This window comes from Furipterus horrens, unplaced genomic scaffold (assembly GCF_987537825.1).
Source record: "Furipterus horrens unplaced genomic scaffold, mFurHor1.1.pri manual_scaffold_13, whole genome shotgun sequence".
Lineage (NCBI taxonomy): Eukaryota > Metazoa > Chordata > Mammalia > Chiroptera > Furipteridae > Furipterus > Furipterus horrens.
Window position 1 is genome coordinate 54,767,863 of NW_028327183.1, and position 15,191 is coordinate 54,783,053.

Here is a 15,191-nt window from a genome sequence, read left to right on the forward strand (position 1 = left end):
GTAGACAGACGCACAGGGTGTGGCCACTGGGAGGCTGGCTCTCCCTGTCATGAGAGCGTCACGTCAGCAGCCTCTCAGGAAGGGGAACAGGGTCTCCCCAGGAGCCTGGCCCTCATTCCCATGATGGAGTCGGAAACAGGCCCCGAGGCAGGGGAGGTGCCCCATGGCACATTCTTCCGGGTCTGAGCCTCTCCAACAGGGCCTTCTTTCCCCTCAGCTGTCCATCAGCACCTGCCTGTGTGTCCTCCCCATGGACAGTGGTCACCTGGCCCTGCAGGTGCTTCAGGAAGACGTGGTCCCTGTGCCTGCAGAGCTCAGACCACAGAGACACGTCTCCCTCTCGCTGTGCAGGCAGGTCCAGTGTCACCGGGACCATGAGCACCAAGGGCACATGCAGGGAAGGAGGGGAAGGAAACGCGCCCCTTGCCCTGGCCCCAGAGTGTGGCTTCTTTCCATCACAGCCCCAATCCAAGTTCTCCTTTTTCTTGGCAACCGCGTCCACCAGGCCTTCACGGGAACCAGCCTCCGAGTGTGATTCCTGCCCCTCAGGGCCCCTCTTTCCTGCTTAAAGCCTCCTGCTCATGCCGTGGTCCTGCCGTCAGCTTAGGGAACACTGATTTGGGTTAGAGTTCTGATTTTGACCTAAAACAGATATTTATTAAAGTGTCCATCACAAATGCCAGAGTGATCTGTGGGGTAATGTCCTGTCTCTGCCTCAGTTTCCTCACCTGGATCCTGCTGTCATCAGCCCCACCCTCAGTGGCTGTGGGTCAGTGTGCTGGGTGCACGGGAGGGAGACATATGTTTCCAGTCCAGGTATGGATGTGCGACTCAAAAGTTGGAAAATTTTAGTTTCAGGTAACAGCTAATAAGCTTAGTAACCAATGTCTAAAAAGCTGTTGTTTCAGGAACTGAAGGTGTGACCCACCTTGACTCCAGAAGACCATAAGCAGTCCCACCTTTGAGTCTCAGGACTGCAGGCAACCAAGGCAGTATCTGAGCCCTTGTGCTCCAGGGTAAGGTGACCACCGCCCAGGACACAAGGACCACCACCCAGGACACAGATGAAAGATGCTGCAGCTTTTATCTGACCAACTTTTCCTTGAATTCTAAGCCCATTACATACACTTTTCTTTTCCTTATAAAAATGGTGCATTAACAATGAAATTAAAGACAGTCTGTTAGGGCACAAACCCATTGACTTTCAGATCACCAACCATCTGAGTAAAGTGCCCATAAAGATTCGATCCCTGTCTCTTGCTTATTGGGGCTGGGAGGTGACAGGGAGCATGAACACCAGCTTTTCCGGTTTCAGTTTTAAAAGCTGTGGGCACAGACAGGAGCAGGAAAGAGAAATGAAAGTTGCCCATATGGGCCAAGAACCCCATGGAGAGCTAAGACCAAAACTGGTGGTCACTTGTGATCAGGACCATCCATGGGTCATAGGGATGAGTGTCCCCTGTGTGGACAGAGAGGGACCCCAGTTCCCCACAGAAGGGGAGGGTCAGGGTGCAGCTGAAGGCTGGATGTGTGACCCCTGCCCCATGTGTCTGTATGGGCATTGGGGTAACTGGGTCCATTGGCCTGTATTCATGGTCAGCAGGAAGCAGTCTCCCCTGGGTGGCCTGAAGCAGAGTGAGTCCATGTGTCAGCCACGGGTGTGTCCCACGTGTTGTTGTGAGACTCCCGTTGGAGTGGCCATGACGGGCAGAGCGCTGAGCAGATGTTGAGTCTGAGAGAGAGGACACCATGGGGCCGGGGCGCTGCCTCAGCCCTCATCAGCCTAACTGCTGGGAAAGCCCCAGAGAAGTCTGTGGGAGAGCAGGCATCTGAGGGGGAGACGTCCATCAGGGGTGGACAGTAGAGAATTCCTCATAATGACAAACAGTGCTTGGACAGCCATCTACTGAAATGGGGGTGTCACATTGTAGGAAACAGGGACATAGTGACTCCCAAACCAGCACAAAATTAGCAATAACAAAGGGCAGATGTAATTAAAGGGTGTCTGAGAGGGGAGCTGACAGCACTGGCAAATCTGCAAACCACAGAAGGGGTATTTAGATAACCGTGTTCGATTGTAACTCTGGAGTAACCAGTCATGGAGAAATGGGGAAGAAGGAGAGGGGAGGGCGAGCTAATTGCGTTAGGGCGGGGGAGCTGATCCTGTCAATTTCAGGGTGGGGAAGCTAATCACTTTAGGGTGGCAATTTCAGGGTGGGAAAGCTAGTCTCTTTCACTTTAGGGTGGGAAAGCTAATCACTTTAGGGCGGGGAAGCTAATCACTTTAGGGTGGCAATTTCAGGGTGGGAAAGCTAATCACTTTCACTTTAGGGTGGGGAAGCTAATCACTTTAGGGTGGGGAAGCTAATAACTTTAGGGTGGCAATTTCAGGGTGGGAAAGCTAATCACTTTCACTTTAGGGCGGGGAAGCTAATCACTTTAGGGTGGCAATTTCAGGGTGGGAAAGCTAATCACTTTCACTTTAGGGTGGGGCACTATAAAACCAGTTTTCTTTGTCTACTTGGTGCGCACATTCTCCTGGCTGTGAGGTGCGCCCGGCTCTGCAGACTCGTGAATAAAGGCCTCGCTTTCCTGCTCAAGTCCTGTGTCCCAGTTTTTTTTATTGTGAGCATTTCTCACAACATGCAGGAAAGAGAGTCACCAGGAAAATATGAGAGCAATTTATCATCGTGTTTAGGTGTCTGACAAGAAGATGAGGATTCAGATTTTGAGCTATGAATGTGAGTTGTTTTGTGTAGATGAATATAATGAGTTAGAAATCTGAGCGATGAACAGCCCCACAGAAGGGACATATTGATTCAAGCCTTCCCATCAAGGGTGAGACCCAGCTGGAAGTCCAATTACAAAAGTGGAGAGCAGCGGAGAGGAAATTTCCTGCAGGCAGCGCAGGGTGCCCAGAGGTGGGGAATGATGGTACCTGGGGACTAGAATGATGAGGGTGAACGTCATATCTGTGGTGTCAGAAAGAAGAACTGAGGATGACGTTTAGTAACAGTGCAAGAGATAGATACTCAAATGTTTTACAGACATGAGGAAGACCAACTAAGTGATAGGAGACATGTATTTAAAAATAAAATCTCCGGGCTGGTGTGGCTCAGTGGATTAAGTGCTGGCCTGTGAACTGAAAGGTCAGAAGTTCGATTCCCAGTCCGGGCAGTTGCCTGGGTTCCAGGCTGGTCCCCAGTTGGGGGTGTGCAACAGGCAAGCAATCAATGTATCTCTTGCACATCGATGTTTCTCTCCCTCTCTTTCTCCCTTCTTTCCCTTGTCTCTAAAAGTAAATAAAATCTTACAGAAAAACCCTAACACAATTTTCTATGGAAAACGCAGATTACAGTAATGACAAACTCACTGGGACCAGACTCTCTCAGAGCAGAGGCAATACCAGACACAGTGGAGAAGTACCTTCCAGGAGCAGGTGGTTAGTGAAGGTTTTACACTGAGTCTCATTATCTTTGTCAGCCCAGCTTCTGAGTCCCCCACTCCTGGGATTCCCGGGGATTGCTGCTATGAAGTTGTCTGGAGGGGGTTCTGTGTATTTCTGTTTCTTTCAAATCTCTCTGCTTTGGAACCTTCTCCTCAGTCTCACATGTGGGCTGAAATAAGCCCTCCCCCTCCCCAAGAGCATCTGCACAGTGAGCCCAATGTGGGGCACGACTGTTCCTGCCCGTACCTGCTGTCCATGGCAGAGAGCCGGTGAGCCATAGAGGGACCCGCGGCCCCTGGTAAGCCTGGTCCTGCCTGGTCCTGGGGCAGCAGCCCAGCCTCCTCCGGCTTGGGCCGCACTCACTCACTGGGGCTCCCGGGCTCCCCAGTACAATCAACTCCAAAAACAGGGACATGGGGGGCGCCAGGGTCCTCCCTCGACCTTCATTAGAAAACATGTATATTTTGTATATTTTCAGGGAAGTGTTAGCCATTTAAAGACCCACAATTTGGGGGGAAATATACATTGGTCTTCCTCCTAGTGATCTTGAGAGGATACTGTCCTAAAGCTGCAGATGGATAATAATGGTAAAGAAATTATGTGCCTATTCTGTAACCGGTGCATTATCTCCTGGGAATGTCACTATCACTTTGTGGAATTTTATTTACTTTTAAAAATAAATATTTTATTCATTTATTTTTATGATGAGGGGAAGGTAGGGAGAAAAAGAGGGACAGAAACATCAATGTGTGATTGCCCCCAAATGTAGACCTGGCTGGAAACCCAGGCATGTGCCCTGACTGGGAATCAAACTAGCGACCCTTAGGTTCACAGGTGGGCGCTCTGTCCACTGAACCACATCAGCCAGGGCTACTATTTATTTCAAAGAGAGGCAGAAATTGTGCCTAAGAAAGGAAATGTGACTTGGCCACATTCAACATGCCAACCTGTGACGCTCTCAGCTTGACCTGATGGCTTAAACCCACAGTTCACTGCCCTTCCACCCACGTCTGTCCCTGGGAATGTCACCTGCTGTGAGCCAGCAGCGCTGTGGGATCTAATGGTTTATGTGAAGGTGCATTCACCAGCAAGGGGTCTCAGGGAAGGGAGGGTGAGGGGTCTCCCCTACTGACGTGTCTCTAAGGCCCTCTGCTGGGCCAGTGGGTGCACAATCTCTCCTGGCCTCGTCTGGCTCCTCGTGAGGGACAGACACTCATTTGGGTGAATTATTGCCGCTGTCCCACAGGGTGTTCTAGGCTTCCTGTGAGAATGACAGGCTCTGCCATGGCTCTTATGTGCCCTCTGATGGCCACAGGGAGAAGGCTTCATGCTGGGAGACAGGTGCCTTTTTTTAAATCATTTTTTTTTCAATAGTTATTCTATTACAGTTGTCTGACTTTTCCCCCCTTTGCCCTCCTCCGCCCAGCCCTCCCCCTGCTCCCACAGCCAATCCCCACCCGGTTGCCCATGTCTGTGGATCATTCATACATGTTCTTTGTCTAGGCCCTTCCCCTTCTTTCCACCATTATCCCCCTGACCCCTCCCTGCTGGTCACTGTCGGTCTGTTCCTTGTTTCCGTGCCTCTGGTTCTGTTTCACTCATTTGTTTTGTTCACTAGGTTCCTGTATTAGGTGAGATCATATGGTATTTGTCTTTCACCACCTGGCTTATTTCCCTCAACATAATGCTCTCCGGGTCCATCTGTGCTGTCGTGAAGGGTGAGTTCGTTCTTTCTTTCTGCTGCGTAGTATTCCACTGTGTAAATGTACCACCGTTTTTTAAATCCACTCACCCACTGATGGGCAGTTAGGCTGTTTCCAGCACTTGGCTATTGAAAATATTGTTGCCATGAACATAGGATAGGGGTGCATAAGTACTTCTGAATTTGGTGTTTCAGGATTTTTAGGGTATATTCCCAGCAGCAGAATCCCTGGGTCGAAAGGTAGTTCTATTTTTAGTTTTCTCAGGAAACTTCACACTGTTTTCCACAGTGGCTGCCCCAGTCTGCATTCCCACCAGCAGCGCACGTGGGTTCCCTTTTCTCCACATTCTCACCAGCACTTGTTTGTTGATTTGTTGATGATGGTCAGTCTGACTGGTGTGAGCTTGTATCTCATTGTGGTTTTAATTTGCATCTCTCTGATGGCTAGTGATGCTGAGCCTCTTTCAAATTCCTATGGGTCCTCTGTATGTCCTTGGATAAGTGTTCGTCCTTTGCCCATTTTTAATATGATTATTTTCTTCCTGGTGTTGAGTTGTATAAGTTTTTTATTTATTTTGAGATCAAACCTGTGTCCAATGTATCACTGACAAATATGTTTCCCCATATGGTTGGTTCTCTTTACATTTTGCTGATTTTTTTTAGTTGTGCAGAGCTTTTTAGTTTTATGTAAGTCTGTTTGTTTATATTTTTCCTTTATTTTCCTTGCCCTAGAAGACATATTGGCAAAAATACTGCTATGAGAGATGTCTGAGATTTTACTGGCTGTTTTCTTCTAGAATTTTTTTATGATTTTGCAACTTAAAATTTATTCTTTTGTCCATTTTGAGTTTATTCTGGTGTATGGTGAATGGTCGTGATCTACTTTTATTTTTTAAGTATATTTTATTGATTATGTTCTTACAGTAGTCCCAATTTCTTTTTCCTTAGCTCCTCTCTTTTCAGTACCCCTCTTCCCACCAGCAGTCCCACCACCCTTAGTTCATGTCCATGGGTTGTACATATAAGTTCTTTGGCTTCACCCTTTCCTATATTATTCTTAACTTCCTCCTGTCTATTTTGTACCAACCAAATATGCTTCTTAATCCCTGCACCATTTCCCTATTTCTCCCCCCCCCCACCCCCCAGCTAAAAACCCTCCAAATGATTCCCACACCTATGACCCTGTTCTTGTTCTGGTTGTTTGCTTAGTTTGTTTTCATTTTATTATTTAGATTCAGTTGTTCATAGCTTGTGAATAGGTGATCATTTTAATGTTCATAGTGTTGATCATCTTTTTCTTAAATAAATCCCTTTAACATTTCATATAATATTGACTTGGTGATGATGAACTCCTTTAGCTTTACCTTGTCTGGGAAGCTCTTTATCTGCCCTTCCATTCTAAGTGGTAGCTTTGCTGGAGAGAGTAATCTTGGTTGTAGGCCCTTGATTTTCATCACATTGAATGCTTCTTGCCAGTTCCTTTTTGCCTGCAAAGTGTCTTTTGAGAACTCAGCTGATAGTCTCTAGGAACCCCTTTGTAGGTAACTGCCTGCTTTTCTCTTGCTGCTTTTAAGATTCTCTCTTTATCTTGAACCTCTGTCATTTTAATTCTGATGTGTCTTGGTGTGGTCCTCTTTGGGTCTAGCTTCCTTGGGACTCTCTGTGCTTCCTGGACTTGTATGTCTATTTCCTTCACCAAATTTGGGAAGTTTTTCTTCATTATTTTTTCACATAAACTTTCAATTTCTTGCTCTTCTTCTTCTCCTTCTGGCACCCCTATTATTCGGATTTTGGCCCATTTAAAGTTGTCCTGGAGGTTCCTAAGCCTCTCCTCATTTTTTTCAATTTTTGTTTCCTCATTCTATATTGGTTGACTGTTTTTTTCTTCGTTATTTCCAAATCATTGATGTGAACTCCAGTTTCCTTCCCTTCACCATTGGTTTTGTGTGGATTTTCCTTCGTTTCATTTAGCTTAGCCTTCACTTCTTCCCTTATGCATCTACCACACTTAAGCATATCTGTCAAGCCTGTGAGCATTTTTACCACCAGTGTTTTGAATTCTCGGTCTGTTAGTTTGGCTCTCTTCTCATTTGTTAGGTTGGCCATCTCCTCATCGCTCAGGTCTCCCACTGGAACCTTAATATGTTCCCTCTTTGTCTCCTCATCTTGACAGGCTACTGTGTTTGTTTGCCTCTGTGTCTTAGGTAGAGCTGTCGCACCTCTTATGTTCTTAGGGGTGGAGCATTAGGGATTCATTAGTACAGGGTGACCCGTTTGACCATGTTGTGGTGCTGTATGTGGGGGAGGGGTCTGAGAGGGAACCATACTGCTTGCCCAGCACTCACCCCTTTTCCAGGGACTTCTCCCACTTCCGTATGGGCCTGGTGCCTCTCTAGCTCTTGTTTTGGTTGTTGTTCCCAGAGTGGGTGTGTCTGTGGATGTTCTAGGACTGTGGGGGCCCTTTAAACAAGTGAACTCTGCTGAGAGACCGGAAGTTTCTTACTCTGCCACAACTCCCACTTGTTTGCACAGTCAGAAGCAATGAGACTAATTATCCCTGGTGTTGGAACCATGAGCTGTGCAGTCAGGTCTGGTTCTTGGAGTGCTCCCCAGGTGTCCTTCCAAATGTTTAAAAATGTTTGACTGTGCTTTCTGCTGGCCTGCTGCTGCTGCTGCTGCTGCTGCTGCTGCTGCTATCACTGCTGCCACCACTGCTGCTGCTGCTGCTGCCAGCACCACACCATGTCCTTTCTGCCCCGCTCCGCCCCTCCTGCCTGTCTGGGTGAGTATTTCTTCTTCATATCTTTGTTTCTTGGACATCCATGCAGCTCTGTTTTCTGGAACTTCTGGTTGTCTCTAGTTTTGAGGTAGTTGCATTCCTTCTTAGTTGTGGAGGGAGACACAGCGTGTCTGTCTAGGCCTCCATCATGGCCAGGAGTCTAGTTTCATTTTTTTGCACATCCCTGTCCAGATATTGCAACACCATTTGTCGGAGAGGCTATTTTTACTCCATTTTATGCTGCTGCGCCCTTTGTCAAGTGTTAATTGACCATCAAAACCTGACTTTATTTCAGAGCTCTCTATTCTGTTCAATTGAAGGGCAGAGGGCCCATTCACTCTCTGCCTCTGTTGCCTGCAGGGTCTCATGGGGCTGTCTCAGGACGGAAGACCCCAGGGAGGAGCAGGTCTTTCGGAAGCCGTGGTGACACCGTGCCCTGACCCACAGGGGGAGCCACTCTGCCCTGGGATGGGTGTGTGTTTGTGTCCCCCTCACACTTCCTCTCTCTGACTCCCTCGTGTCTGTGAGCAGAAGACCTTCTCCATCTCTCCCATCCTGTGCTCTGAGGCCTGTGTGCCCCTCGCTGCCCCTCTCTGTGCGTGAGGGACTCCTCACTTGACACTGATTCCACCCCCACGCGCTGGGCAGGGGCACCAGGAGAGGACAGTTCACAGGCTGTGATTACAACATGGGGAACTTACTGACCGTCTGTGTTGACCAGTAACTTCTGCTCTATCTTCCTCATCGCAGAGATATTGGAAGCTCAGCTCTCATGGTTGTTGTGAGGAGCAGCAGCACCCGAGACATGAGGACCCTCCATCTGGTGTCACTTCTGGGGCCTGATTGAGTCGCGGGCAGCAGGGACGTGTGCAGGAAGCGCTGTTTGGGAGCCACAGGCCTACCCCCAACTCCAGTCTTCAAGGGACTCAGAGCTGTGGGCGTCCTTGGTTAAATGGCAGGTGAGCACAGACAGAAAGGACACAGGAACGCGCTGTTCACCCTGGATCCTGCACCCCCACACCCTGGAATGAGGGTGGGCTCCCACCATGGGGCTGAGCCCTGAGCACTGGGCCCTGAGGGCTTCTTGGATCTGGGGGGGTCCTGCCTCCCATGAAACAGCACGGAGACCTGGACAACTTCTAAGGTAAAAGGGACCCACAGGGAACCATGGGGTTGACTTGCATTTCTTTTTGATGACGTAAAATTCACGTAACATACATTTGAGCCTTTTAAAGCATAGAATCATCTGGAGTTTAGTAAATTCACGATGTTGCACCATCACATCTCTCTAGTTTCAGAGGTTTTCGTGCCCCAAAACACCACCAAGTCGTCCGGCCAGCTCTCGCAGCTCCTCCACATCAGCCCCCGAGAAACCACCTGATTTCTGCCCCAATAGTCTCCCTTCTCCCAGACATTTCATATAAAATCACAGAAAAATGGGATCTTTTGTGTTTAGCTTTATATTTAACTGCAGAGGTTTGGTGTTCACCCACAATATGGAAAGTGCCCATACTTTGTTCTTTTTGGTTTAAAAACCTTTCTGGGTAATGAAGATGCCACAGTTGTTCATATGAATGGGATCCAGCATTAAGGGGTGTAGAGCTGTGAATCCAAACCAGCCATGTGGGCGACCCTCAGGCCACAGGTGTGAGAACAAAAGGGCAGTCAACGGGAGTCTGTGATGACCGGGAGGGACAGCCCCACGGTGGGATGGACAAGGCATACTTCCAGGAACATGGCTCGCGTTTCCTGCCTCCAGATGTCACGCCATGTCTGCTCCCCTGGACGATCTCAGCAGCAGTTCCCCAGCTGCAGGTCAGAGTGTCTTTCCCCACATCCTGTGTCATCAGATGGGTTCCACGTTCCCCCATTCTGAACGGTGCCCGTCCCTTCTGTGTTCACGTCCTGGCTGCAGTGTTGGCCCTGCTCTCGCTGTCTCGAGCCTGACCCACCAGCAACCCGAGGGCCAGCAACACCGAGCCAGCCACGCCCATGCGGATGAGATTCTCCACTGTGTAGTCTTGGGGGTGGGAGGCAAAAAAATGGGGTATAAAGGTTACAGAGGTCATGGCAGATTCATCTCACCCCAGTTTCCCTGGATGTCCACCAGGGCACCTGCATTTCATTGACAGGCTTTGACCCACTGAGCCCAGTCCCATAACTGAGATTTTTTTCTGCTCTGTAGTCTTTGATCTGAATTATTTTGTCATCATCCCAGAGTATCAGCTGCTCCAAAGGAAAAGAAAACATAGGATGTGAATGAGGAGACATACAAATGCTTAAGTGATCTCTTCTGATTGTAAATGAGTTTCTAAGACTAACAGTGACCATCTCTGTCCCTGGCGTGAGCACCTCAGGTGTCTTACCTTGCATTTTATTAGAAAGTAAAGATGACATGGGGGACTGTGATTTGTCCTGAAAGTCAGGACATGAGGGAGTGAAGGGCTGGATCTATCTCCTCATTGCTCTGCCTCAGCTAGCCTCTTTTGTCCCTGACTTGGGAATATAATCTCCATGTGACAAGTTTTTCTTCTTCTTATCACTCTTTTTGAAAATAAACGATGTAATATGTACAACACTGGATTTTTTTTGGTTTCACGCATGCTGCAATTAACATAACCCATAAGTGTTCATTCAGTGTGTACTCTAATAGAAAGATTGATAAGAAACTAGCAAAAGAATAAATCATAAAGGAAAATATTTAGATAAACACCCGCATGAAATTACATATCTCTATAGATACAAGACATGCTCTCAATAACGCGACAACTGAAATTGCAGGAAAGACGGGGAACTCTGGGAGTGGGAGGGGGCACTGGTATGAGTTCTTATGAGAGGTGTTTTGGAAAATGACCTGATTCAGCTGACAACCTGGTGCTCATGGAAACTGAGCAGAAATCCTGCCGTCTCTCCATGTCCACGTAATGACATTGGTCCCCAGAGGAGACAGGACATGCTCAGAGTGGACTCGTGTTGTTTCTCCCACAAGGATTCACTGGCACCAAAGTTCTCAACTGATTCAGCTTTTTTCAATTCCAGGCAGGGTAGGCTCCTGCTTTGATACACGAGAGGACCAAGTCCCAGATACGGTAGGATTTTGTCACTGGGATCTGTCTCAAGTGGGCTGAGCCAACGCCATGTCATCCTAGACTCTCAGTGGTTCCTCAATCACCCTGACCCAGAAACGAGAGGCCCCCTTTACTCTATCTTCCTCTGTGGGCCTCAGTGCACAGGTGCCGGGATGACGCAGGACCCTGGAATTAGCACCATGGACCGAGGCAGGCATGGCGCCCACCCTTTTCTCTCCACCCGAGCTGGGCATCTGCCCTTTCTTTGCTGACCACACAGGACCCAGTGACCTCAGTGCTACTTAAGACATGCGGTCCCATCCTAAGTCTCCACTTTTATCCCTGGGACTATGAGAAACAAGCCCTTCTGTAAATATTTGATGTGTTGAAGCATAAACTCAGAAACTAGCATAAAACAGGTGGAGTCTGTGTGTCCTCTAGGCTAAGAGGACTCTGCTGCCCAACAGACATGAAGTTTGTCCTTGTGGGTGAAGGTCTTCAGACCCCAAATGCTGCATGAATCACGAACCAGAGGAGGAAGTGGGGCTGTGCCTGCCTCTTCATGTCCCATTTACTTTCCCCAAATGTTGGCCCTTACCCTCTTCAGTCCCCTCCATGCACACGCCCAGCACCTCCTGGATCCTCAGATGGGGTTAGGTCTTGAGAGGGTAAGGACACCCCATCTTCTCCGTCTCTTTATGGGGTGAGATTCCCCCTATTGGTGACTTCACTGTTTCTCTTTTCTCCCCATCCCAGCCCAGAGCTCTCCCTCAATGGACAGGGTAGGAGTCCCTCACCTGAGACCGTGAGCTCCAGGGGTTCACTGGGCTGTGACAGCAGGTAGGGGGAGGTGCTGTGTGACCTGTAGCACCTGTAGGTCCCTTTGTCACCCAAGGTAACAGGACCGATGATGAAGTTGGCCTGAGAGCGGGCGGCCGTGTCCTGCAGACGAAGCTGCCGGGGAGGGTCCAGGGACCCCTCCCTGTGCAGGTGGAAGGTGTCAGACCCGACCTCGGATCCACACCGCAGGGTCACGTTTGCTCCCATGGGCACTGAGGGCCCCGGCTGGGCCAAGAGGGAGGGTTTTGTGTACAGTCCTGGGAGAGAGGAGAGGTGCGATGTGCAGAGAATCACTCCCACCCACCCCCATGCCCTTGTTCCTGAGCTGAGGGACCATGTCATTCCCCAGGGACACAGCCGGGGCCCCTCGCAGCTCCTCTCTGTCCCTCTGGGAGCATCTGCTTCATCCCCATGACCCACACTCCCCCTTCCTCACTCCTCCCCCTAAATCTCAGCCCCTCCCAGCCTCTGCACCAGGTCCCTCACCTGCACCCCACACCACCACGGTGACCCTGGGCTGAGCCCTCAGCAGACAGGACAGGGCCGTGCAGGGTCCTCACCTGCGATCAGGATGTCCAGGGGGGCGCTGGGGACCGACCATGCGTGGGAGAGGCTGTGGCCACAGTAGCACCTGTACCGGCCCCCGTGGGTGCGGTTCACCCGGCCCAGGGGGAAGTCGGGGCTGGGCTGCCCACTGAGACGCTGGGGGCCTGTGGGCCCCGCGTCCTTGGTCAGAGCGAATCTGTCACAGCCGGGCTGTGAGCGACACTGGAGGGTCAGGCTGTCTCCTCGCAGCAGCAGTGCGCCCGGCTGGGCCGAGAGGGAGGGCGCCCTGTACACGCCTGGGGAGGGGGGTCGTCAGCACCCAGGGGGCACGCACCCACCACCCATGGGGGCTGCAGGGACAGTTCTCCTGGTCCCTCCCTGAGCCTCCCCCTGTGGTCTGTCCCCAACACACCAGTGTCCCTGACCCCACGACCCCCAGGGCTCTACTAGGCACAAGGTTCAGATGAGTTACTTGGGTACAGGAAAGAACTGAAGACAAGTGTGGGCCACCTCACCTGTGACCTCGATGTGCAGAGGGTCACTGGGGTGTGACCACAGTTCGGGGAAATGGCTGGAAGAGCTATAGCATCTGTAGTTTCCCCCATGGGAGGAGCTCACGGGGCCCACAGGGAAGGTGGCCTGGGTCCACCAATTCCCAGCAGAGGTCGTCCGTTCTGGTTCCATGCTTCGGGGCGGGTCAGCCCCTCCCTCCTTCAGCAAATACATGGTGCCCAATGTGAACAGTGATCTGCACACGAGGGACACATTTTCTCCGGTGGCCACCACAGGGCTTGGCTGGGCTGAGAGGGAGGGGGCCTTGTACAGTCCTGAGGGAGAAGGAGGACAGGAGGTGAAGGGGCTGTCACCCCACCTCCCACAGGAATGGGGTCTGAGGGGTGACATTCCCTAAAACCTCATTGTTCCCTTCAGCCTCTGAGGAGGAGCCCGCGGTGGGGAGGGGACCCGGGTTCCCCCTCACCTGACACCACCAGGAGCAGCGGGTCACTCTGCTCAGACGTTTTGTTCCCAGTGCTGTAGTCACACTGGTATAGTCCTGCATGTTGTTTGTTCACAGACTGAATGAGAAACCTGGTCTTGTTGCTGGGGTTCTGTGGGGTCCTCGTGTCCGAGGGCTCAGAGCTCCTGTTATGATACAGTGCAAAGGCCTCTGCGTGCAGAGACCCCTGACACCAGATGGCCACAGGGCTCCCCCTGCTGACCATGGGGCCTGGGTCAGCCCAGATGGTGGGTTTGGGGAGGTCTCCTGGAAAGAAAGAGACATGAAGTGTTAGGGGTGTCCTTGTTCCCTCAGTTTCCACAGCTGTCAGTCCAAGGCCACTCCCAGACGGGTCCCCATCTGGCCAGACCCACTGTGTGCCCCCAGGTACCCAGTGGTGATTTTGGCTGAAGTAGAAGATCTAGGGGAGGACTCACCAGCCTGGACCTGGTCCCAAGGGCTCCAAAACAGGCCTGGAAGAGAGTCCTGGTGAGATTGTCCCCCTTCCACACACACAGGAGCTCCAGAGCTGCTCTGGTCCCTGAGCGCTGGGGTCAGACCTGGGGCTGAGCACACCTCTCCTCCCCCCAGGACTTCTGTCTTCACTAAGCCTCTTCAGCCCTGGGTCGTTTTGGGGAAGAGGACCTGGGAGGCAAGGGGACCCATCTTTCCCTTTCCCCCTAACTCACCGAGGCAGAGAAGGGCAGTGAGGATCAGGGCCATGGTGCTGTCTCTCAGGGTTCCTGGTGGTCAAGATGGCATATGAGGCCCACAGAGCCCAGCAGAACAGATAGACACACAGGGTGTGATGACGTCCTGAACTATGGGACAAGTCAAAGTTTTTTTCTTGGTCACAATCTGGTTGAGGAGACAGCAGATTCTGGGAGCTGTCAGACTAGAATGTGTCTCAGCAGACCCCGCACACCTGCCTCCACTTCATGAAAAATCCAAACCTAGAGGTGACACCTGTCCCAGGACAGGAGGGGAGAGGACACAGGGCAGGACTGAGGAGCTGCCCAATTTTTGTTGCAACCATGACTCTGCCTTTTCTAGAACCCATGTGACCTTGGAAATTTCACTTCCTTTTCCCAAGACTGTAAATGCAATTTTTCTTCCGGCCTTTCTCCATCCCCACAACCAACCGATGTTCACTGAGCAGTTGCCTGTCCTGCATGAAGTTCACTGGGAGAGGTGCCCACTTACCCCCCTGAACACTCTCAGTGCTGGTCAGTGACACCAGGCAGCACAAACATGTAGGTAGTGGGTGATGTGGGTGTCATTTCTGTAATTTGTTGAGAAGGAGAAAAACAGGACAGAAAGAATCAGGGGGCCTCTGGCACCTTAGTCATGGAGTGTGGGGACCTGCTGGTGAGGGAGGGACCGGGACACCCTGGGGGGCAGCACAGGGCACTGAGGAAGGGGGTGGTTCTTCTATGGACATGTAGTCACCAGCGAGTGCTGTGCCCTGTCACACAGGCCTCTGCTCCCAGCAGGTGCTCCTGGGCTTGTCTTTAAGGTATTGGAAGCCTGTTCATTACTGGGGTGTGTGAGCAGATTGCTGCTTCGAGAACATTCTGTTCTGTGGGGAACAGACCGCAGGGGTGGGGTAGGTGATAAACTGATGAAGCTCCCACCCCTTCTCACCCCCATGGAATGAGCTGCTCAGTCCTCTCAGTGGTTTATGAGGATTTCTTGTGAAAGCCTAACACAAACCCCGTAACAAAAGTACATTTGAAGCTGCAAAAATGAGGCAGGAAGACTTCTTTGTCATTATCTGGTCTAGGATGTGTGCAGAGGCCTCTGCTCTGAGC

The 15,191-nt window shown here is 50.9% G+C and overlaps 1 protein-coding gene across 1 annotated transcript; it reads right to left on the reverse strand.

The window, feature by feature from the left end:
- Positions 1-9,371: 9,371 nt before the first annotated feature.
- LOC149995402 (leukocyte immunoglobulin-like receptor subfamily A member 6) lies at positions 9,372-14,134 on the reverse strand. Its single transcript, XM_090259794.1, has 7 exons — positions 14,070-14,134; positions 13,818-13,853; positions 13,363-13,647; positions 12,899-13,210; positions 12,398-12,679; positions 11,795-12,094; positions 9,372-9,949 (listed from the first exon to the last, which is right to left on the reverse strand). Exons 1-7 carry the CDS (start codon positions 14,101-14,103, stop codon positions 9,828-9,830), a joined length of 1,371 nt encoding a protein of 456 aa, XP_090115920.1. The 5' UTR covers positions 14,104-14,134; the 3' UTR covers positions 9,372-9,827.
- Positions 14,135-15,191: the final 1,057 nt, after the last annotated feature.